The sequence below is a fragment of the Corythoichthys intestinalis genome, chromosome 2, assembly GCF_030265065.1.
Source record: "Corythoichthys intestinalis isolate RoL2023-P3 chromosome 2, ASM3026506v1, whole genome shotgun sequence".
In the NCBI taxonomy this organism is placed as follows: Eukaryota; Metazoa; Chordata; class Actinopteri; order Syngnathiformes; family Syngnathidae; genus Corythoichthys; species Corythoichthys intestinalis.
This window is the reverse complement of record NC_080396.1, coordinates 19,628,909-19,652,801: the sequence shown is the minus strand read 5'-3', so window position 1 is coordinate 19,652,801 and position 23,893 is coordinate 19,628,909. Positions and strand designations below refer to the sequence as shown.

General features: G+C 41.9%; 1 protein-coding gene across 4 annotated transcripts in view; it reads right to left on the bottom strand.

The window, feature by feature from the left end:
* The window catches only part of stk38a (serine/threonine kinase 38a), a 29,717-nt gene extending 6,985 nt beyond the window's left edge, over positions 1 to 22,732 (bottom strand). The window contains exons 1-13 of one of the 4 annotated variants that reach the window (XM_057825243.1): positions 22,634 to 22,732; positions 12,776 to 12,913; positions 12,213 to 12,264; positions 8,944 to 9,066; positions 8,761 to 8,844; positions 8,560 to 8,683; positions 8,317 to 8,471; positions 7,967 to 8,069; positions 6,625 to 6,686; positions 6,298 to 6,415; positions 2,328 to 2,451; positions 2,159 to 2,254; positions 1,627 to 1,721 (exon numbers count right to left, since the gene is read on the bottom strand). In XM_057825243.1, the coding sequence (XP_057681226.1) occupies positions 1,627 to 1,721; positions 2,159 to 2,254; positions 2,328 to 2,451; positions 6,298 to 6,415; positions 6,625 to 6,686; positions 7,967 to 8,069; positions 8,317 to 8,471; positions 8,560 to 8,683; positions 8,761 to 8,844; positions 8,944 to 9,066; positions 12,213 to 12,264; positions 12,776 to 12,906 (1,267 nt within the window). In that variant the 5' untranslated portion in view covers positions 12,907 to 12,913; positions 22,634 to 22,732. Of the gene's footprint in view, positions 1 to 1,626; positions 1,722 to 2,158; positions 2,255 to 2,327; positions 2,452 to 6,297; positions 6,416 to 6,624; positions 6,687 to 7,957; positions 8,070 to 8,316; positions 8,472 to 8,559; positions 8,684 to 8,760; positions 8,845 to 8,943; positions 9,067 to 12,212; positions 12,265 to 12,775; positions 12,914 to 22,247; positions 22,425 to 22,445; positions 22,607 to 22,633 lie in introns of those variants that run through there. The other 3 variants (XM_057825217.1, XM_057825236.1, XM_057825226.1) reach the window with 3 other exon arrangements.
* Positions 22,733 to 23,893: the final 1,161 nt, after the last annotated feature.

Below are 23,893 nucleotides of genomic sequence, written 5' to 3'. Positions count from 1 at the left end.
TTTTTGTCTATCTGATGACATTGTTAAAAAAACAATAATAATCAGACTTCATGTTCATTTTGGCAGATCCGGCAGCTCTCGTGCATATAAAATAATAATATAAAAACGTTGGGGGGAAAGAAGGAGATGAGTCGTTGATGGCTTTCTCCACTTTATTGTGGCAACAATAAGAAAACAATAATAGCGGACTGCCGCCACATTCGACCGCAACATTTTGCTTCTCGCTGATCTCCTCCTCGCCTCCTACTACTCCAGCGTCTCTTAAACGGATCGTGCATAGTGTCTTGTTATGAGCTTTTTGTTTACAAATGTAGTGAACACACGACGTGCTGTCAACTTTGTTTCTTTAGTAACACATGGAGCTAACAGTAAGAACACAGCTCGGGGCTCTCGGCAGGAAGTGGCGTCTAATGGCATGAGGAAATGTTTTTTCACACAAGCGAACAGATTACAAAGCACCACTTCAGTGTTGTCCCGAGACTACATTTCCCATGATTCACTGCGTGACCTGCGTGCTCGCTGATTCGCTGCCAGACATTAAAACCAATACGCTTGTTGTTGTCACCTGTCAGCGGCTCTTGTACGTAAAACACAAACTAGAAGGCTATCAAGCGATCACCGTGAAAGAAACGCCGAACCGTACAAATGCAATGCAATGCTTGAAGCATGAAGGTGGAAATACATAATACAAATACATGTGCACAAACTCACCGGCGGTGTGTGTCTCTTACTGCAACGTGACCGTGAATTACCGGGACGCCGACCCGCTTATATGCACATCCACACCCCTTTCCCGATTGACAGTGGATTAACCCTTTCGGACAAGATCGTAGATGACGCACAATTTAAACACGCTTAACCTAGCGAACGCGACAACAACAATGATCGGGGATTGCCACGAGTTAACTTTCGGCTAACGTCGCTAGCTTATACTGTTCATTCCACAACAGTTGGCAGCTCTGCTTTGACAAAGTCATCAGTCATCTATCCAAAAATCACACTTACTTTTTGGCAAATCCTTGATCATAAGCAGACCGGTTAAGGAAGCAGGCATCTTCGAAGTGTTTGCAGCAGAGAACACTACTCGATGATGGCGTGAAATTCATTCGCTTCGTGCGAACGAAAGACGTCCATTTACGTGCCCTGCTATCCTTTGGCCACTCATACAACTTTTCGTTTGAGTGAGAACAAAACATCGCCACACACCGCCGTGGCATCTTACCGAGAAGCAATGCAACAAACAATACTGTTCTATGGCGGACTTCCCTCGCACTTCCTGGTGTGACGTAATTTCCGAAGATTGCCGAAGAAAAGCATTTTCGTTGTCAAGGGCGTTGCTTTGGGTTAAACAAAAAATCTGGAAGGGTTGCGTTAAAAAAAAAGAAAAGAAAATATGCTTATACTTGTTTAGCCATTGATATTATTCAAAAACATGGTTGGCCAACCTTAGTTCACATTTCCGCTTTAAAAAAATGACCCTGTCAACATTTCAAATTTCATTTAATCTTTGGTGCCTGCGTACCATGCTGAGAAACTCTGGCCTACAAATAACTCGATAAAACATTAATTATGTTTTGTCACCAAGCTCATAAGTCAAATTACTCAGTAAAAGAATGGTAGTCCTACCTGTTGGTGTGAGGATATCGGAATCCGGGAAGTCATCAAAGTTTGAGGTGTCGTCGATGCTTTTGATCTCGATGGGGATGGCGGCGGGCCTTTCCCTACAGATCCATGCGGTTTGTCATGTTCATTCATTTGGTAGCAAGTCCAAGTCATACTCTGTGCAACTACTCTTTATGTACAGTAAACAACCTACTACACAAGTAGGACTCTTACAAGAAGACCAAAGCATGCTTGCATTTTAGTTCCTGCGTGCATGGTGGCTTTTCCTCCAAGCATGTGGTTTAAACGCTGGGTGTGTTAGCCATAAAAGGAGGTGTGGTGGGCCACATTCCCACCACATTCTAAGCTCAACTCACTCATGCAGTTTGCATCGATCACATTGTTTCGACATTAAGATTTTAATATATTGCATATTTTAGCCACACAAATGCTAATATGAGAATAAAAACCTAAGTTTATGTCAATTAACTCCTTAACTTCACTGAAACATCTTCATTTGCTGCAAACAGCTACTCATAATATATAAAAAGGTTACCTGATATGGTCGTAGTCCACCCCTTCAAAGAAAGGATTGGACTTGATCTCCTCCACACCAGCAGCACCGGTTCTGTGCTCCTCTTCACAGCAGAACCTACAAAGACAAACGTCTACATTAGCATCACTCATTCAGTGTATGGTCTGTCCCCTCTAATTATTCACAGTACCTGAGGATGAGATCTTTGGCCTTTTCAGAAATAGGCACTTCTGGAGGAAAGGTGAGCGTCTCTCGCCAGTTCATCACTTTCCTGTACGTCTCCTGAGGTGTCTCAGAGCAGAAAGGCGGATAACCTGAAGAAATCATAGAGTGTTTACATGACTACCAGCTAATGTGCCTTCTAATTTTTCATGTGTCTGATCAGACACAAAAGCTCCCTGAGCACCACTGTGAGCAACATCAGATGTGTACGCTGTGGCCACACACCAGTATCATGCCTGTTCAAAACCTTGAATCATAGAAAGTTTCATGGCGTATTAAAATAATGAATTTACAGCAGCAATTTTCATCAGTTTACTTTTAATATAATTGATTTGGCCTACTTAAAATGAAAAAGACAAAAACGTAGTTCATAAGATGTGCATTGTTATATGTGAGAGTCCTGCTTTAACCATAGGAAGAGTCCTGCTTTGGCTTGGGTAAGGTCCAGTTGTGGCATGGGTGAGTTAATAAATAAAACATAATGAACAACCACAATGGGAGTAGAGGTGTGCAAAATTTCCGATTCTTAGATTATTCGCGATTCGGCCGTGGAAGATTCGAGAACGATTCACAGATATCCAAATTCCGATTATTGAATTATACCACGTAAAGCGGAAGTAAAACACAGTCAGTGCGGTCTTTGGGACGCAATGAGGAACGGACCGAGAGTAAATATCTTGTTCAACTCATGCCGCTAGATAAAAAAAACAATCATACCTGACTGCGGCTGACAGCCGCTACAAACAACACCCAGTTGCTAGTTGCTACAAACATACGGCTACAGTAGATATCATATAAATGTAGAACTAGATGCAAAATGACAGACGACGTAGGTGTTAGAACATGTATTATTGAACAGAGATGCGAAATGACAGACTTTCCGGCGTAAGTAAACAGCCGCCATCTTAAAGCAGTAGACCTCTCTTGAAGGCTCAGTTGTAGCGAACCTAATTAACTTTTTATCTAAAATACTCCTAAATCGGGGAATCTTGTCTTGAATCTATCTTTAAATGATGAAAGTTTTAAAACTTTGACAAAAGTAGACAGAAGGGAAATTGTGGAATAGCGGGAGCAATTTTAACAACTGTAACAGTTGATTCACAACATTAAATTAATTGTAGTTTAAAGCTGCTGATCACAGAATGGGGACTGGAGTTTTTTATTTCCTGTTATTTTTGTATATTTGTTTACTGTTATATGTTAACTTGATACTGAAATAGTAGTTTGGTTTAGCCTGAGAGGATTTTTGAACAATTTTGGAACTAATGTACAAAACATTAAAAAAAAAAAAAAAAAAAAAAAAAAAAAAAAAAAAAAGAGGGGGGTGCATCAATAATCGTTTTATAATCGAATCGGAACCTCTGAATCGTAATCGAATCATTGGTGCCCAAAGATTCCCAGCTCTAAATGGGAGTATATAAAACTCATATTACACATATTAAATTGTTCAGACAATAAGACACCCAAGATTCCTACTCTCTGTGTTTAAGCAGCTATAGAGGACAGGTTAAAAAACTGTTCACACAATAAGACACCCAAGATTCCTACTCTCTGTGTTTAAGCAGCTATAGAGGACAGGTTAAAAAAAAAAATCTCACTCAGTTTCACCAAGTATTTTATTTGCACATATTCAGACAGCCCTTTCATCATTTATCTGCATGGTTACCATGCCCAAAGCGCTTTACATTAGCACACATTTACCCATTCATGCACACATTCACACACCGATGGGGCTGCTGCCATGCAAGGCGCTGTCAACCCATTGGAGGCAAATCAGGGTTCAGTGCCTTGCCCAAGGGCACTTCGACAGTGGGCAGTCGTAGCCGGGAAACGAACCACTGACCCTTCGGTCCAAGGACAACTCTAGATACCAACTGCGCCACTGCGCAATATTGTTGGTAATATGTCACGTATATATGATACTTGAGGAAAGCATACAGAAACATCTTAATTTCACTCAAAGAAAGCAAATTTTGCATTTTTTGACTTTTTTTTTTTTTCCGACATACAATCGCAACTTATTTAGGTTGAATTCCCATGTCACTATTGCCTCAGCACGTCTTGCCGGCTATCCGGCCCTAGTTGTTTTTAGATTGAAAAATTATATATATAAATATGTTGTTGGGCAACACTGACTTTCAACTTCCTCCACTGATTTTCTATGGGGTTGAGATCTGGAGAATAGCTAGGCCACTCCAGGACCTTGAAATGCTTCTTACGAAGCCACTCCTTTGTTGCCTTGGCTGTGTGTTTGGGATCATTGTCATGCTGAAAGACCCAGCCACGTCTCATCTTCAATGCCCTCGCTGATGGAAGGAGATTTTCACTCAAAATCTCTAGATACATGGCCCCATTCATTCTTTCCTTTACACAGATCGGTCGTTTGCCTTTGCAGAAAAACAGCCCCAAAGAATGATGTTTCCACCCCCATGCTTCACAGAGGGTATGGTGTTCTTCGGATGCAATTCGGTATTCTTTCTCCTCCAAACACGAGAACCTGCGTTTCTACCAAAAAGTTCTATTTTGGTTTCATCTGACCGTAACACATTCTCCCAGTCCTCTTCTGGATCATCCAAATACTCTCTAGCTAACCGCAGACGGGCCTGGACGTGTACTGGCTCCAGCAGGGGGACACGTCTGGCAGTGCAGGATTTGAGTCCCTGGTGGCGCATTGTGTTACTGAGAGTAGCCTTTTTGTTACTGTGGTCCCAGCTCTCTGTAGGTCATTCACTAGGTCCCCCCGTGTGGTTCTGGGATTTTTGCTCACCGTTCTTGTTATCATTTTGATGCCACGGGGTGAGGAGGGAGTTGAAAGTCCGTGTTGCCCAACGACAGCCCCAAAACATCACTGCTCTAGAGGAGGTCTGCATGGAGGAATGGGCCAAAATAACAGCAACAGTGTGTGAAAAGCTTGTAAAGAGTTACAGAAAACGTCTGGCCTCCGTTATTGCCAACAAAGTGTACATAACAAAGTATTGAGATGAACTTCATCAACTCATTCACTCGGTCCCCCCGTGTGGTTCTGGGATTTTTGCTCACCGTTCTTATCATTTTGACGCCACGGGGTGAGATCTTGCATGGAGCCCCAGATCGAGGGAGATTATCAGTGGTCTTGTATGTCTTCCATTTTCTAATAATTGCTCCCACAGTTGATTTCTTTACACCAAGCGTTTTACCTATTGCAGACTCAGTCTTCCCAGCCTGGTGCAGGTCTACAATTTTGTCTCTGGTGTCCTTCAACAGCTCTTTGGTCTCGGCCATAATGGAGTTTGGAGTGTGACTGACTGAATTTGTGGACAGGTGTCTTATACCGATAATGAGTTAAAACAGGTGCCATTAATCCAGGTAACGATTGGAGCCTCGTTAGAAGAAGTTAGACTTCTTTGACAGCCAGAAATCTTGCATGTTTGTAAGTGACCAAATACTTATTTTCCACTCTAATTTGGAAATAAATTCTTTAAAAATCAAACAATGTGATTTTTTTTTTTCACATTCTGTCTCTCATGGTTGAGGTTTACCCATGTTGACAATTACAGGCCTCTCTAATCTTTTCAAGTAGGAGAACTTGCACAATTGGTGGTTGACTAAATACTTAGGTATTTATACTGTATTAATACTGTAGCGCTTGCCAAGATTAGCAACTTTTCATTCTTTATGCATTTTCTTCTCTGCACCCACCCAGGTTATGCACCTCCCAGTTATATACAAACATGGTGTAGTAACCCACTATTGGGAGTGTATGGAACGCACCAATAGGAGTGCGGCGCTAACAGAAGTCCTAGTGGTGCTACAGTACGGCTCTGTTGAATTTTCTTTTGTGCACTGTATAGATTTTCTTGTGCACCGAGTATGTGCTAGCAGTGCGCGATTGCGCACGTGGACACATTGCTACCGATGCTGATACTTTTTCTGGTCCTAAACATTGTGGCGATTCTCACCTATTAGCATCTCATACATGATGACGCCAAGACTCCACCAGTCGCAGAGTTTGTTGTATCCATTTTGCATAAAAACCTCAGGAGCAATGTAATCTGGTGTTCCCACGGTGGAGAAAGCCTGGAAGAAAAGATTCAGAGGACTCAAAGGACAAATATTTATGGAAACCAGAGGACTGCCGTATTTGTGGTTGTTTGACAAAAAGCATATTCTACAATTTGTCTCCTTTAAGATGAACAGTAAGCAGGCACTCGAGATAGAACTGCAGCTATTTTGAGAAATTTACATTAAATTTGTGTACAGGAAGTTGTTGAGTTCCTTGTTCTTACCAACTGTCTCCTGTTCCTCTTCCAGGTTTCTGCTTTTCTCTTGGAGTTCATGTTCTGGAAAGCTGTGAAGGGACAATCTATGTTAGGTTCCGTGGTTTTGTTTGATGCTCCTTGTCGGTTTCCCCCCCCCCCGTTTCTCGTTTCTACCAGTTAACTTCCCTCAGCCTCTTATGTCTTGCCCAGGTGTTGCTCATTGTCCAGCACTTTTTCTGTATATATGCAATGTTTTCTTTCTATCCTTGTCAGGTTATTGTTCTCGCCATGGTCTCTGGTCGTTCCTGAATTTTTCTATGCTCAGTCATATTCTCCCGTCTAGTAAGTTTATCCAGTGTATTTTTAGACCGCCCCAGAGGTCGACGTCTCTATTGCTTTGTTGTTGTTCTTCATCTTGGTGAGGACACTAATTAAAATTGCTACTCCTCAATTATTCGTGGATGAATCAGAATGAAATCTGGTAGGTATAGTCCAGGGATGCATGTATGTTGCATTTTTGTCTCGTTGCCATCAGACGAAAACTGGCATTTGTCTCGATATGTTCTAGCGTCCAAAGCCACGTTTTTAGCTCATCATCGTCATGAAAAAATTGTTCATCGACCAAATATTTCTGTTATCGTTCTTGTTGACGAAAACAACACTCTGTTCCAAGTTAGCCGATAGAGGACATGCGTGCTCTTTGCGTGTCCCTATATCTCTGGGATCATGAGACATTTGTGAGCAAGCGGTGTGGTTAATTTGAAATTGTCGTCGTACTACTTTGTATTTAGATTTCTTTATACTTTAGTATTTCTGTTTTTAACATTTTTGTAAATAAAAAATACCATATATTTCAGACTATAAGGCACACCAGATTATAAAACGCACCACCAATGGAGCTTATTCTCATACATAAGTGCACCTGATTTCAAGGTGTGCATTTGCAGGATTTTAAATGCACTTATCTGCCAAAAAATACAGTATTTAGTTTTCATCTGCCTCCTGTCTAGTGTATAGAGCCTGCCATTCAGTAGGCGAAACCATGACAATGTCAGTTTTGTTTTGCTTTTAAAAAGGATAACATGTACATAAACATTTCATAGACTACCGTTCAAACCCTGAGTGGAAATTGTACAGAAAATACATATATTTTTTCAATCATTTTTTTAGACTGTCCTGAATATAATGTCCTCATTGTTCTAATTTTGGAGGATGTGACATTACTTTTTCTCCTACTTAAAACATAATTGAAACCTGATTGAATTTCTACTCCTGCCCCCCCACACACAAGTTACACATTTAATGTGTATATTAAACATAGATTTAAAAATATAAAATGTAAGGGAAGAGGTTGCCTGACTTTGCTTACTGAGGTCACTGGGCAGGCTATGGTTCAAATTCTTGTAGAAATCAGTACGATGTGCTCTCTTCAGTCCTGTGCACAGTCCAAAGTCCGACAGCTTAACGTGACCCTGAAAAGTCAACAGAACCTTTGTTAGTTTACGACATTTTCATTTCTTCATGTTAGCGTTGACTGATATTTTTGACAGTATGGCAGAATGAAAACTGGTCAAAGAAAGTATCGCACAGCCTTGTTGACTTCATGCGATGTATTTGAAATTATTCACCTTTGAACACTGCAGTATGAGGCAAAAATTTATACTGAGCTTCTGTGTTTTAACTGGCAAATTACACAGACAAAAACATAACATAATTCACCTTAGAGTCTAGCAGGAGGTTGTCTGGCTTGATGTCTCTATGGATGAACCCCAACTGATGGATGGAGTCGATGGCCAGTACTGTCTCTGCAATGTAAAACTGAGTGGCCTCTTCTGTCAGAGTGTCCTTCTTCATCAGGAGAGTCATCATGTCTCCTACAAACGTAACAGCAAATACCACAAATTACTTAATTTTTATTCACATCCATCGTTGGTTCCGTATCATTAACAGCAACCCTTATACCTCCAGGTAAGAACTCCATGATGAGGTAGAGGTTCATCTTATCTTGGAAGCTGTAGAACATCTTGACCACCCACAGACTGTCCGCCTCCACCAGGATGTCCCGCTCAGCACGTATGTGACCCACCTTGCACAATCAAACTGAATATTAAAATAACATCAACTTACGAGCAGCACTGCCTCACTTGCGGTCTTTGACCTCACCTGTTCTTTCTCCAGCATGTCAGCTTTGCGAAGGATCTTCATGGCATAGACGTGGCCGGTGTCTTTCTTCTGCACGAGACGCACCTGCAAGAGTACAGAATGAAACATCGCTTGCAAATAGACAATAGGGAGTAGTTCTAAAGTTAATTCTGTAACTTATTACTCGTGAATTTGTTGTTTTACCTCTCCGAATGCTCCACGGCCAATCACCTTCAGGGACTCAAAGTCTTCCAGACCGAGTCGGGTGCGCTTCAGGCGAAGAAAGTCGGACTCTTTTCTTGCATGTTCAGTACGCCGACGACTTTTCTGAAGAAAAAACTTTGTTGTTATTCCAGTTAAATACTGCACCATCTTCTCTGAACTATGAGTTTGGCTATACTTATACTCAGTTGCGACTCAAAAAAAAAAATGTTGAAGAATGCTCTAGTCCCATAACTTCCAGAGTTCGTGGAAGACTAATGGATTTGGTAAGTTATGTTTTGTGCCTTTTGTTGTTTAAATATGTTAGGTCAAGAGAAGCCCATTTGGCACGTTGCTCTCCATTTTATTATTACAAAAAAATATATATATGGCGGAAAACTCAGACAAGGCTGAAGAAGCAGTTTCTGCTCTTGCACCCCTCTTTAAAAATAAACTGCTGTATTTTAAGCCAAAAGAACTTGTGTTTGATAGAACAATATATTTATATGCTGCCATTGCAGTTTCATGGTGGATTAAAGCCCCCGAACTATTTTAGTTTTACCCTGGAGACTAGAGATGTCCCGATCCGATATTTGGATCGGATCGGACGCCGGTACGGGCAAAAAAATGCGGATCGGTATCGGATCGGCCGACACGGAAAAATTCCGATCCAGACTTCCGATCCAGTTTTTTTTTTTAAATCCGGTCCGGCTTTTCCAGCGCACCGATATACATAATCCATTCCAGTTTTTGCTTCGGTTTCCCTAAAATCCGGGCCGCATTTTAGGGCACACCTTCAACACACTACATTACCGTCTCCCAATTTACCGAGAGACTTTATCTGTAAAAATGTCAGCTGTGTGGGATCATTTCACCTTAAAGGACGACAAAGACGAAGAGGCAGAGTGCAACATATGCCACAATAAAGTCAAGCGTGGTGGTAAAGCTATAAGAAGTTATAATACAACCAACCTAATCAAGCATTTAGCGACATACACATGCAGTGAAAACTAGGAGCGTTAGTAAACGGCCGCCATCTTAAAGCAGGAGACTTCCCTTGTAGGCTGTTGTAGTGTTCAAGCGAACCTAATTAACTTTTTATCTAAAATACTCCTTGTTCTGCCCTTCATTTCGCGATTTACCATGTGCATTTTTCGTTCCTGCTGTTATTTTGACAGCCGTCCGACAGGAAAGAAGTAGCGCGGCGGCCATGTTTGTAGTCGTTTCGTCAGTCCGCCGTTTGACGAGAGCTGGGCAGCATTGTTTACTGTGCTCACGCTATCCTAAACTTGTCGTGTTGTTTGCGCCTTCGAAGGCATCGTCTGTAAGTACAACATTTTTTATATATAGTATTTAGCGATTTATGTGCCATATTTGGAGCGTTTTGACCACTTTGTAAACTTTGGCACCTGCTGCATGCTTCATTTGCATATTAGAATATTGAGAGGCATTGTATGGGAATTGGCTTCGTATATATTTGACATATATAGCATATGGATAGTCAAACCTGTCAATCATTTTCGTTCTGTACATTCTATTTCTTTTAGTTTCACCTGGGTTCATTTTTGGATGTGACAGTGCAGCTAAATAAAAGCACCTGGAGCTTGGATGCTACTTCCTGACTCCCGCGTTCATTTTTGAATGGAGTTTGGCTTGCTGCGAACTTGTGTCCGCTTACACACACAAGGGGAGCAGTATACTCCTAAATCGGCAAAATCTTGACTTGAATCTATCTTCAAAACAGTTTTAAAACTTTCACATGTCAATAGTAGACAGAAGGGAAATTATGGAATAACGGGAACAATTTTAACAACTTAAACAGTTGATTCGCAAAATTTTATTAATTGAATGTAGTTCAAAGCTGCTGATACAGAATGGGGACTGGAGTATTTTATTTACCGTTTTAAAATGTAAACTTGATACTGAAATAGTCGTTTATTTAAACCTGAGAGGCTTTTTATACAATTTTTGTAACTAATGCACGAAACATTAAAAGCATCTAATAGCTTGGGGGGTTTGTGGGATTTTCCACTGACAGTTTACAATATTATTTGCACGTTTTACTGACTGGCTATGCCATTTTTGTTTGTCATTTATAATGTTTTGTGTTTGTCACTGAATAAACAGGTCAGTTTCTTGTTACCAACCATTGTGTGTTATTCAAATTCACCTAATTCAGCTGGCTAGTTGTTATCAAGAGTACTAAAACCCTTTTAAACATGAGTCTGACAACTAAGTAAGGAGGCTAAATAACTTTCAACTTTAATACATGCTCAGATAGGCCGGTATCGGTATCGGCCAGTATCGGTATCGGATCGGAAGTGCAAAACTATATCGGTATCGGATCGGAAGTGCAAAAACCTGGATCGAGACATCCCTACTGGAGACCCCCGTTTACAGACACCACACAACTGCTTTCGTTTCACCCCAGCCATAAAAAGAAGTGATTTATTATTCGAAATGTATCATTTTTAGCTTAGAATCATTAATTGATCATACATTTAGTTTGGAAAAAAAAAAAAAACTTAAAAGATTATTCACTCGCATGTTTTGAACAAATTACGTCACAATGGAAAAAATACCTTGTAACTATCGCGAAATTAAATATTTTTTTTTGTTAGACGCATTTTCTCCGATATTTTAGATGTTAAATAATCGATCCGAACAAAAAAACAAAAAACATTTAAAAGGGTAAATATTTAAAATAGAAATTCTCAACCACTCCTTGATGTCTGAGACCCTTCTTATATTACCGTGTTTCTCCCACAAAAACCCCCAAAGTCCGGCCGTGGCCATTCACAGCTGTGCCTTGACACTCGGTGGGACATGCTTGGATCGAAACAAGGTAAGTACGCGATAATGTCTTGTTAAAATCATGACGTCTTTAATTATGCTCTCACGCTCTCACCTCGAGTTCGGGTTTAGGGTTTAAATTTTTTTTTTTTTTTTAAATGCCCTCCTGTTCAAAAAAATTCTTCCCCCAGAAAATTGATGTTAAGCTTTCCAATGATGTATCACACATGCATATAGAACAATTTCGAAATTTGGCCAATTTGGGGGTCTCACAGCGGAACTTCAAGTCACCTGAGTGTTTTCCACCACGAATATATAATGCTGAGTATTGGTCTCAAACTAAAATTCCCCTTGAAAATTCGACTTATAAACCAGTTTAACTTTTTTCTCTCTTCATTGTGCATTTTTTGGCTGGTGTGACTTATAGTCAGTGTTACTCATAGTCTGAATACGGTGTATAAAATCATATCATGACTTACTTCTTCATCGGCCAAGCCTTCTTGATCCATCACCTTCTCTAGTTTCTTCTGCCTGAGATGACAATTTTACAATTGACTACTTTTTTGGCCTCCGGGTACAAGAATCTTTTCTTCAATTGTACAGAAATATATATCAGTTCTATCTAATAGGCTACTTGTAATACACATGACACTCTACAGATTTTTATGAGTGCTTGGGGATATTGGAAGACAGTGTGGCAGCCAATAAACATTCATTCATCAGTCCTCCCATTTCAAATGGATTGGAGGTCTATCGCCATCAATGACAGCCAATGCGTGAACTGTGTTCTATTTACGCAACACCTTTGTGTTGCGTAGGGATTCATCAGACCCATGGTATAGGGACATCGAGTGGGCCTTCAGCTTCCTTTATTTAAGAAAAATAGGCACTGTATAGTAGAGTTCTGTGTATTTTTATATAGTAATAAAATGAACTCAAGATGATACATAACTGACTTTTGCTTTGGCAATGTATGTCATATCATCCAGCACTAATTATTATCATCCTGTGTCCACACTTTACACTGACTTATCGCTTTTACCTCATCTCTCTCTCCTCGTGCTGGGCAATGAGGTTGCTGTAGAAGTTCTCCAAGGTCACCTTAGCCATGGTGACCCGTTCCTTGGTGTGGTTACTCATGGAGGAGCATGAGCTCTGACCCGTCATTGCCATTCTTTACCTGAAACAAGACACGCACACCGAGTGAGGTGGATCCAGTGTCGTGAACGACAAAGGCAGAGATCTGATCAGTTCTGCATTGAGTTTGAGAAACCTCGAGACTATGATTTCATACAAACACATATGTGTAAAAAGAGGAAGGAAAGTGTGAGACATTGTGACAGCAGACTTATGAAGAAACAAAAAGGAAATGTGAAAGAACTAGGTGGAGTCACACCATGTACATAGTTCTAGGTCACAATAACATTATGGTAGAATGCTCAAAAATATACCGTAATTTTCTCACTATAAGGCGCACCTGACTATGAGCGGCTATCCACCAAATTTGGCACGAAAACGACATTTGTTCATAAATAAGCCGCGGTGGACTATAAGCCGCAGCTGTCCTAACTGTATTATGGGATATTTACACCAAAAGATATTAACCGGTAACACTTTATTTGACAGCAACATCATACGACTGTCATAAGACTAAATGAGCCACCATGAAACAATGAAGCTTTGCAGCCAGAGCTTCATTGTAGGGCTGCAGCTATCGAATATTTTAGTAATCGAGTAATGGACTGAAAATTCTATCAATTAATCGAGTAATCGGATAAAATGAATATATTTTTAGGTGAAGAGCAATTATAAATATACATGAGAAAACAAGACATTTCATCTAATCTTGAACCATTTTCAGTCAATCAATGTCTTTATTTTCGATGTATATTGTTAAAAAACAGCCAACAATTGCATCTCAGATGTAACTAACATAAAAAAAAAAAAAAAAAAAAGACTAATTCACTGCTTTCACTCGAAAAACCTTTAGATCTTATTAAAAGTATACATATATAATACATAAAAATGCCATTACGCTTGATAACACACATCACTTAAAAGTTGGGATTTTTTCACACTTGTTTCAATTGAATTTCTATTTGTGTCAAGCCATTTTTAAGTTCTAGTTAAGTTTTACGTTAGTCTAAACTGTAAATCCTGATAGGATTTTGAGTTTTTGCAGTGATCAAAATAAATGTATGATACAGGCTGTACTGGAGCACATTAGGGACCAGTGCTACTTGGTGTTTTATCCAGGAATGACTACTGAGCTAAAATTGATAGTTAGCATTCTTGAGTTTTTTTATTTTACACCCTCATGACTCCACAACGCTATGTTATGTTAAAGCCTGTATGTAAGACAAGTTAGCCACGCATCGACAGTGGTCATAATTAATAGAAACCTACCACTTTGAATTGCCTTGTGTTGAATTGTGCTATATAAATAAATTTGCCTTGCCTAGCCCTCCGCAGGGCTAACGTTACGTGAGCTAGTGACAGTAACGTTAATCTTATTTATTAGCGCTTAGCGCCCTTTTTTAGCGCTTAGCGCTCTACTGCTTTAAGATGGCGGCTGTTTACTAACGCTGCCCAGATGCGGCTGAGGCTGTAATTTCGCATCTAGTTCAACATACATGTGATCTCTATGAGACTCATCAGACGCTACCTGCTACCAACGTAGCATCGTGCGGGCTAGTATTTAGCAACGTCGGCGTCGTTTGTCTTCCCATGGGCTCACCACCTGTGGGAGGGGCCAAAGGGGTCGGGTGCGTAGAGAGTTGGGCGGCAGCCAAAGGCGGGGGCCTTGGCGGTCCAACCCCCAGCTGCAGAAGCTAACGCTTGGGACATGGAATGTCACCTCTCTGGCAGGGAAGGAGCCTGAGCTGGTGGGTGAGGCAGAGAAGTTCCGACTAGATATAGTCGGACTCTCCTCCACACACAGCTTGGGTTCTGGTACCAATCCTCTCGAGAGGGGTTGGACTCTTCCATTCTGGAGTTGCCCACGGTGAGAGGCGCCGAGCAGGTGTGGGCATACTTATTGCCCCCCGGCTTGGTGCCTGTACGTTGGGGTTTACCCCCGTAGACGAGAGGGTAGCCTCCCTCCGCCTCCGGGTGGGGGGACGGGTTCTGACTGTTGTTTGCGCTTATGCACCAAACAGCAGCTCAGAATACCCACCCTTTTTGGAGTCCTTGGAGGGTGTGCTGGAGAGCGCCCCCTCTGGGGACTCCCTCGTTCTACTGGGGGACTTCAACGCTCACGTGGGCAATGACAGTGAGACCTGGAGGGGCGTGATTGGGAGGAACGGCCCCCCCGATCAGAACCCGAGTGGTGTTCTGTTATTGGACTTCTGTGCTCGTCACGGTTTGTCCATAACGAACACCATGTTCAAACATAGGGGTGTCCACATGTGCACTTGGCACCAGGACACCCTAGGCCGCAGTTCAATGATCGACTTTGTAATCGTGTCATTGGACTTGCGGCCACATGTTTTGGACACTCGGGTGAAGAGAGAGGCGGAGCTGTCAACTAATCACCACCTGGTGGTGTGTTGGCTCCGATGGTGGGGGAAGTTGCTGGCCAGACCTGGCAGGCCCAAACGTATTGTGAGGGTCTGCTGGGAACGTCTGGCAGAATCCCCTGTCAGAAAGAGTTTCAACACCCACCTCCGGCAGAACTTCTCCCTTGTCCCGGGGGAGGTGAGGGACATTGAGTCCGAGTGGGCCATGTTCCGCACCTCCATTGTTGAGGCGGCCGATCGGATCTGTGGCCGTAAGGTGGTTGGTGCCTGTCGTGGCGGCAATCCCCGAACCCGCTGGTGGACACCAGCGGTAAGGGATGCCGTCAAGCTGAAGAAGGAGGCCTATCAGGCCTTTTTGGCCTGTGGGACTCCGGAGGCAGCTGACAGGTACCGGCTGGCCAAGCGGACAGCTTCGGGGAAATTCTGGTCCACCGTCCGGCGTCTGAGGAGAGGAAAGCAGTGCACCATTAACACTGTGTATAGTGAAGATGGTGGACTGCTGACCTCGACTCGGGACGTCGTGAGTAGGTGGGGAGAATACTTCGAAGCCCTCCTCAATTCCACCGACACGCCTTCCTTTGAGGGAGCAGAGTCTGGGGACTCTGAGGTGGGCTCTTCGATCTCTGGGGTTGAAGTCACTGAGGCGGTTGGTAAGCTCCTCGGCGGCAAGGCCCCAGGGGTAGATGAGATCCGCCCGGAGTTCCTAAAGGCTCTGGATGTTGTGGGGCTGTCATGGCTGACACGCCTCTACAACATTGCGCGGACATCGGGGACAGTGCCTCTGGATTGGCAGACCGGGATGGTGGTCCCCCTTTTTAAAAAGGGGGACCGGAGGGTGTGTTCCAATTATAGAGGGATCACACTCCTCAGCCTCCCCGGTAAAGTCTATTCAGGGGTGCTGGAGAGGAGGGTCCGTCGGGAAGTCGAATCTCGGATTCAGGAGGAGCAGTGTGGTTTTCGTCCCGGCCGTGGAACAGTGGACCAGCTCTACACCCTCGGCAGGGTCCTTGAGGGTGCATGGGAGTTCGCCCAACCAGTCCACATGTGTTTTGTGGATTTGGAGAAGGCGTTCGACTGTGTGCCTAGGGGAGTCCTGTGGAGGGTGCTCCGGGAGTACGGGGTACCGAGCCCCCTGGTAAGGGCTGTTCGGTCCCTGTACGACCGGTGTCAGAGTCTGGTCCGCATTGCCGGCACTAAGTCGAATTCGTTCCCAGTGAGGATTGGACTCCGCCAAGGCTGCCCTTTGTCACAGATTCTGTTCATAATTTTTATGGACAGAATTTCTAGGCGCAGCCGAAGCGTTGAGGGTGTCTGGTTTGGTGGCCTCAGCATTGCATCTCTGCTTTTTGCAGATGATGTGGTGCTGTTGGCTTCATCAAGCCGTGACCTCCAACTCTCACTGGGGCGGTTCGCGGCCGAGTGTGAAGCGGTTGGGATGAAGATCAGCACCTCCAAATCCGAGACCATGGTCCTCAGCCGGAAAAGGGTGGAGTGCCCTCTCCGGGTCAGGGATGAGATCCTGCCCTAAGTGGAGGAGTTCAAGTATCTTGGGGTCTTGTTCACGAGTGGGGGTAGGAGGGAGCGGGAGATTGACAGGCGGATCGGTGCAGCGTCTGCAGTGATGCGGACTCTGCGCCGGTCCGTTGTGGTGAAGAAGGAGCTGAGCCAAAAGGCGAAGCTCTCGATTTACCGGTCGATCTACGTTCCTACCCTCACCTATGGTCAAGAGCTGTGGGTCGTGACCGAAAGAACAAGATCCCGGATACAAGCGGCCGAAATGAGTTTTCTCCGCAGGGTGTCTGGGCTCTCCCTTAGAGATAGGGTGAGAAGCTCGGTCATCCGGGAGGGGCTTGGTGTCGAGCCGCTACTCCTCCGCGTTGAGAGGAGCCAGTTGAGGTGGCTCGGGCATTTGGTTCGGAGGCCTCCTGGACGCCTCCCTGGAGAGGTGTTCCGGGCATGTCCCACCGGCAGGAGGCCCGGGGGTCGACCCAGGACACGCTGGAGAGACTATGTCGCTCGGCTGGCCTGGGAACGCCTTGGAATCCCGCCGGAGGAGCTGGCTGAAGTGGCTGGGGAGAGGGAAGTCTGGGCTTCCTTGCTAAAGCTGCTGCCCCCGCGACCCGACCCCGGACTAAGCGGAAGATAATGGATGGATGGATGGCGTCGTTTGTAGCGGCTGTCGGCTGCAGTAAGTTTTTTTTTTTTTTTTTTGCTTCTTCCTCTACGCACGTGACATCAGCGCGTTGTCCCGCATGAAAAGTAGTCTGAGCAAAACGTGATGCTTAGAGCTGTCAAAATAAACGATTACTCGAGGTGAATAAAATTACTCGGATCAGTTTTTAAACTCGAGTTACTAGAGTTGCTTGAGTATTCATTTCAGCTCTACTTCATTGCTTCAAGAAACGTCAATTGGCCATCACCTCACCCTTGGGTGAGACAGTCAACCTCTGCTGCCACTTGCTGTCAACACTGTTGTTGTCCAACCTGCCTCCTAGCATGCATTGCAGCGCTACAGATGTAAATAATCAACATTCATGTTCTGTGCTAAGTATTTCTTCAGTTACTGTTCTAGTTGTTTCATTAATAGCTAGTCATGGTATTTTGTAACACTTTATTTGACAGTGGCGCCATAAGACTCATTAGCAGGGTTGAAAGTGGACGGGAACGGTCAGGAACGCAGTTCCGGTATAAGATTCAGGGCCGGAAGGCAGTTCCGGAATAAGATTTTTTTAAAAAAGGGGGCAATGCAACAGAAAATGGATCAAAACTTTAAGAGCAAGGAAAGAGTTAAGGTAGCCTATTTATCATACTTAGTTTTATTTGCTCTGATGGGGATGTTCAGAACATCTTAGCTGTCAATGTGCACTTTGGATTTTTATTTGTTCATTTCAATGTGCACTTTGGATTTTTATTTGTTCATTTATGTTAGGCTACTTATTCATTTCCTTATGATTCAAAAAAGTCAATGTTTGCGCAATCTTCAAAATATATTCCATTTCACTCTGCATAATATGTCATTTGTACTTATTTTTCTGAATGTATGTTACTTATACCTTTATTATTAACACAACAAAAAGTAAATGTTTACATTATCTTTAATTTTAATATACATCCTATGTTCTTAAGTAGTTAAAATTGAGATTTGGCATTTAGTATGTGAGGAAATGAGAGAAAATAAAAATTTGGAGATGGAGGCTGGGGTTAGAGCTTTTTTTGTTAACTCTTATTTAGCAAATTATTGAAAAAATACAATTTTGAATGAAAGTCAGTTTTTGTATGTGTTATAGAAATAACTGATCAAAACATTTTTCTTTGCATTTCAGTAGTTTTGACCCCCCCCCCCCCAGGGCTGGGCGATATGGCCTTAAACATGTATCACGATAAATTGAGCAGATTTATCTCGATAACGATAAATGACGATAAATTCGCCCAAGCGTACCGTTATATAATTTGAAAATCTGAATCAATGCATGAAATACAGATTAACTGTTTCTTGTTGATTTATTTACCAGCATTCAATTTCATATACTGTATTTAACAATTGTACATGCAGTCTAAACATTAAGTTTAGAAAAATGTAATGTAAGCAATAAGAATTCAAGTATGAACATTTATAACAACGTGTAGGACTTGAACAATGTACATTATCAAAATCAATATGCCTGTGCAAACATGTCATTGTAACACAAATGACTTGCAGCTTGAACAGTACACTTCAAAAAGACAACTTATTGCTAATGGCTGCTGTGACATAATTATTAAATACAAGTGTTTACATTATGGTTTCAGGGTCCCCCCCCAGTGCATTTTTTAATAAATGCACGCACAAATGAACCCCCAAACAAACAGAGAGAGACACACACACATTAAAGCTATATTGATCTTCTTCAAATGAAACGCTTAAGATTTTATGATAGCAATAATGACACAGAAATAAGCACATACAGAAAAATAGCTGGGGCCATTTCTCGGTCATTATAAGTTTCGCCGTTGGATTGTACTTTATGCTGAATGCTTTACCATCACAAAAGCTATCAGAGGAATCACACACAGACAGATACAAAATAACGCCACATAGTAATTGCTAGATGCAGTCCGTGCCCAATCCACTCATTAAATTCAGCCGTTTTGACAAGGTTAGAGCCGCTATCCGACTACATCACGTTCATTTGTAGCATTAGCCGCTAGCTAGCGTTAGCCTGGCTACCAGTAGAAAGCACTGAAAGCACCATCTCCGGAAATCGTGAGAACAAGGGAGGACAGCGGGTGAAAGCCCGTCTGGATGCCACCAAGAGTCTACTAAATGTCGGTTAAAAGTTTGGTGAACCTCCCTTAAGCCACACTCCATCACGTTTTGCTTGTAGCGTTAGCTGCTAGCGTTAGCTTACCGGGCTTTTGTTTGATTGGCTCCTTGATGATCACGTGACTCCCTACGTAAGCCCATTGACTGTTTCTTAAAGGGGAATGAACATAGACGAACAACACAGAATCAAAGCGGGATGAAAAGACTATATTTTCTTGTTTTATTAATTTACCGAATTTACCGACATGGTCAAAATTACGTCGGTCATCGTTAAGAATTTCGGTGACGGTAAATTTTCGGTTTACCGCCCTGCTCTACCCCCCCCCCCCAAATAAATTAATAAAATTTCTGGCTCCGTGGCGACCTTCACATCGGGGAGTTCTGTCAAGAAATTCTAACCACTTTCACGCCATCTCATTAGACAATCATAATTATGACATGACACTGTCATGAGCATTAATGAATGCTTGTAACAGATGTCATTTAGTGTTATCTGGCAAATTATCACACTTTTGAATGGATGTATAAGTGCCAAGCTGGACATAAATGGCGTTTGTGACATAATTTGCTGGATGACACTTAATAACATCTGTCATAAGCATTCAGTAATGCCCATGACATGTCATAATTATGACGGTCTTATGTCGCCGGTCAAATAAAGTGTTACCTATTAACCCAAATAAATCAACAAATAAACCGCATTGGACAATAAGGCGCAGGATTCAAAATGGAGGAAAAAAGTAGCGTCTTATAATCCGGAAATTACGGTACATAAACATTGCTTAAAAATACATGCATCTTTCACCTACTCAGAGTGAGTCAAATATGCCAGCAAAAGAAAAGGGTATATTAACTCAGACATGTCCAAAGTCCGGCCCGGGGGCCAAATGCGGCCCGCGGTCAAATTTCATCTGGCCCCCAGCCTCTGTAATAGAATCAATTTCGTCTGGACCGCACACCGTATTGGCCAGAATATAAGACGGTGTTTTTTGCATTGAAATAAGACTGAAAAAGTGGGGGTCGTCTTATATTCGCTGTCTAGACATTATAGCCATTTACGATGCTAGATGGCGCCAGATATCATTGAAGCTATGTTCTGTCATGACAGATCTCAGCTACTTTCAAGTTTAACCAGTTTGCATTATTTTATTACAATGTTTTTCCTTATTCAGATGTTTCAAGACTACAGTTAGACTTCACTTTGATGGTTAATGCAGTTATTGCAATGTTGTTGTTTTATCACAATAGATTGGTTTATTTACATTTCAAAAACCAGAAGCCATTCATTTACAAATGTGATTGCACTTTAGTTTACACATTTAAATGTCCAGATATTAAGATTTGAATGAGGCAAAATAACATACTTTTTCTCTCAAATATATTGTTATAATAATTTCAGATGTACTGTAATTATTTTCTGAATAAAAATTAATTTGGTATTCAAAAAGTCTTTTTTTTTCAAACTTGAGTCTTGAAAAAGAGGGGGTCGTCTTTTAATCGGGGCCGTCTTATATCCGGGCCAATACGGTAAATAGGTCAGCAGTGCTGCTACCAGCATATGAAGTAGCTTACACACTAAATGCTGCTCCTCATTTACCCACTAAAAGGCAGCAGCACTCTAAGCAACATTACCCCGAGTGATCCTTTACTCCCAATTTTCTAAAATGGCGACAATTAACAAAAAAAAAAAAAAAAAAAAGTTGACTGCGATGGCCGACGCTTCAAGGATAGGTGGAAATTGGACTATTTATTCACTAAAATATGCAACAACTCGGTCTGCCTCATTTGCAAAGAGACAGTAGCTGTTTTAAAAAGTTCAATGTGAGGCAATAATACCAAACAAGACACGCTGACATGTATGACAAGATTACAGGGAAGATACGCAGCGAGAAATTGAAGCAACTTGAAGCTAGTTTAATTTCACAGCAGCAGTATTCTGCAAGAGGCCGAGAGTCAAAAGAGAACGCCTCAAAGGCTAGTTTCGAGATTGTTGAAATTATCAATGAAAAAAAATAATAAAGAAAATGGGACACACAGAATGGCTTGCTAAAATGTGCTTAAATATATTGTTCTACGTAATGGACATCATCCAAGGTTGGCCCCCCACATTTACACCACACCAAATCTGGCAAAAGGTTTGGACACCCCTGTATTAACTCATTCATTGTCATTGACAGTGATAGAGGTCCAATTCAATGTGACTGACTGATTTGACAATCGTTTCAAGCCCTCCCAGTCAAAATGGATTGGACGTCTGTCCTGCCAATGGCAGCCAATCAATCAACCTTGTAATAAAACATGAGACCACTAGACAAGCTTTACAAAAACAAAAGTATGTTAAAAAAATGTCGTTTCTCCTCTGTAAAAAAAAAAAAAAAAAATGACACAGACGTGAACTTGCATTGTTTACATTGAACCAGTCTTAAAAAAAAAAAAAAAAAAAAAAAAACATCGCCAAAAATGAAAATTATTGAAAACATATAAAAGTAATGTCACTTAGAAATTAGCTCTCAAGCAAAAATAAGTCAACAATAAACGAGAATGTCGACACGTAGCGTCAATTCCGAGGCTGTAGGGATTGGGAACAGAACGTTCACGCGATATTATTACGGAAATACACGAGTTCATTTCTTAGCATTTGTATATTAGAATCAAATCGGTGCCATTCAAACAATCGTTTCCGCAAATCTTACCTTTTAGCTCGAAGTGCTAAGTTTTAAAGTTCCAAACAGAATCAAGTTGTGAAGAGAAATACAGGACGGTCCTGAAAACGCAGTTCTGACATTTTAAACCGCAAACTGGTTTACAGCGCGTTCAACGACGGCGTATTTGCTTTCAAGTTTCGGAGACATTGAAAATAAAACATATTACACACACAAAAAAAAAAACACCTTGACGGCAGTTCAGCTAACTCTCGTTAGCCACTCAAGTCGCTCGAGACGTTTAGAATCCAGAAACACTTTGAAGGAAAACTCGCTTAAAATGTAAGATACTGAGCGATAATTTCAAAGTAACCTATATATGAATGTTCTTGCGTTTGATTGAAAGTTGAAAGGTTGTTCTTTGAACGTCGTCTTACCTTTGAAGGTGTTGTGGTTGCCTCTTCTTCCTCTACTGAACAGCGCCCAATGTGTCACCTACAGTCTGGAGTCGGGTAGACACCTAGTGGCCAAAACTGGAAACAAAGCTTTCAAAATACAATTTCACTAGTACTACTGAATTAATATTTTAATGAAAATAACAGATCGTACAAAAAGCCTTAGATATACTGTAGGTCGAGCTGTGGCGCTACTGGCGTAAATGGAGAGTACAAATATACAGTGGTATGAAAACGTATCTGAATCTTTTGGAATTCCTCACATTTCTGCATAAAATCATGCGAGTCTATCTTTGTCAAAAACACACAGATGAAAAAAAAAAAAAACAGTGTCTGCTTTATCTAAAACCACCCGAACATTTAAGGGTTTCATATTTTAATGAGGATAGTATGCAAACAATGACAGAAGGGGGAAAAATAAGTACAGTACCTGATAAAAAATCTTGTCGCTTGCATACACATGGACCTGAAGTGTCCCTCTAATATATTTGTAATCAATATTTTCTTACAAGAAATTGATAATTTTAATACCAACAGGTTTTGGAATAAAATTTTGGTGCCAAACAAAACTGTTGAAAAGTGTTCTGATGTTTACAGCTTGGTAAAGCCCATTGAGTCAAATTTTTGCAAAGACATAAGTCTTGTCGCCTTTTCAAATAATGCACACAATCCCAGATTAAAGCTTCACCTGTTACTAATAATGGATCAATTAACCCTCAGGTGTGTATAAAAAGAACCACAGTGCACTAGACTGCCACATCAACTGCAACCTGACCTCTGACAAGATGCCTAAGATTCCTCCTGAGACCAAAGTGTTAATTATCAAGAGCCTGAAGACCAGATCCACTGCAGATGTTGCAGACACCTTCAATGTGTCTCAGGGTCAAGTACCTAGGATTAAAAAAAAAAAAAAAAAGATATGAACAGACTGGAGATGTTTTTGACAAGCCCAGGTCAGGCAGACCCAGCAAGACAACTGCTCAGGAGGACCAGTTTTTGGCTGGAAAATCCAAAGCCAGCCCTTTTTCCACTGCAGCAGAGCTCCACAAGACCTGGTCACCTGAAGTCCCTGTGTCAACCAGAACAGTCTGTCAAATTCTGTCTACAAATGGCCTCCATGGTCGAATCAGTGCCCAGAAAATAGCATTAAACAAAAGACAATTAAAAAACCGTGTGGCATTTGTCAAGGCCCACAGCCTGTCAAAACGATGGAGGCTGGAAAAGTGGCAAAAAGTGGATTTT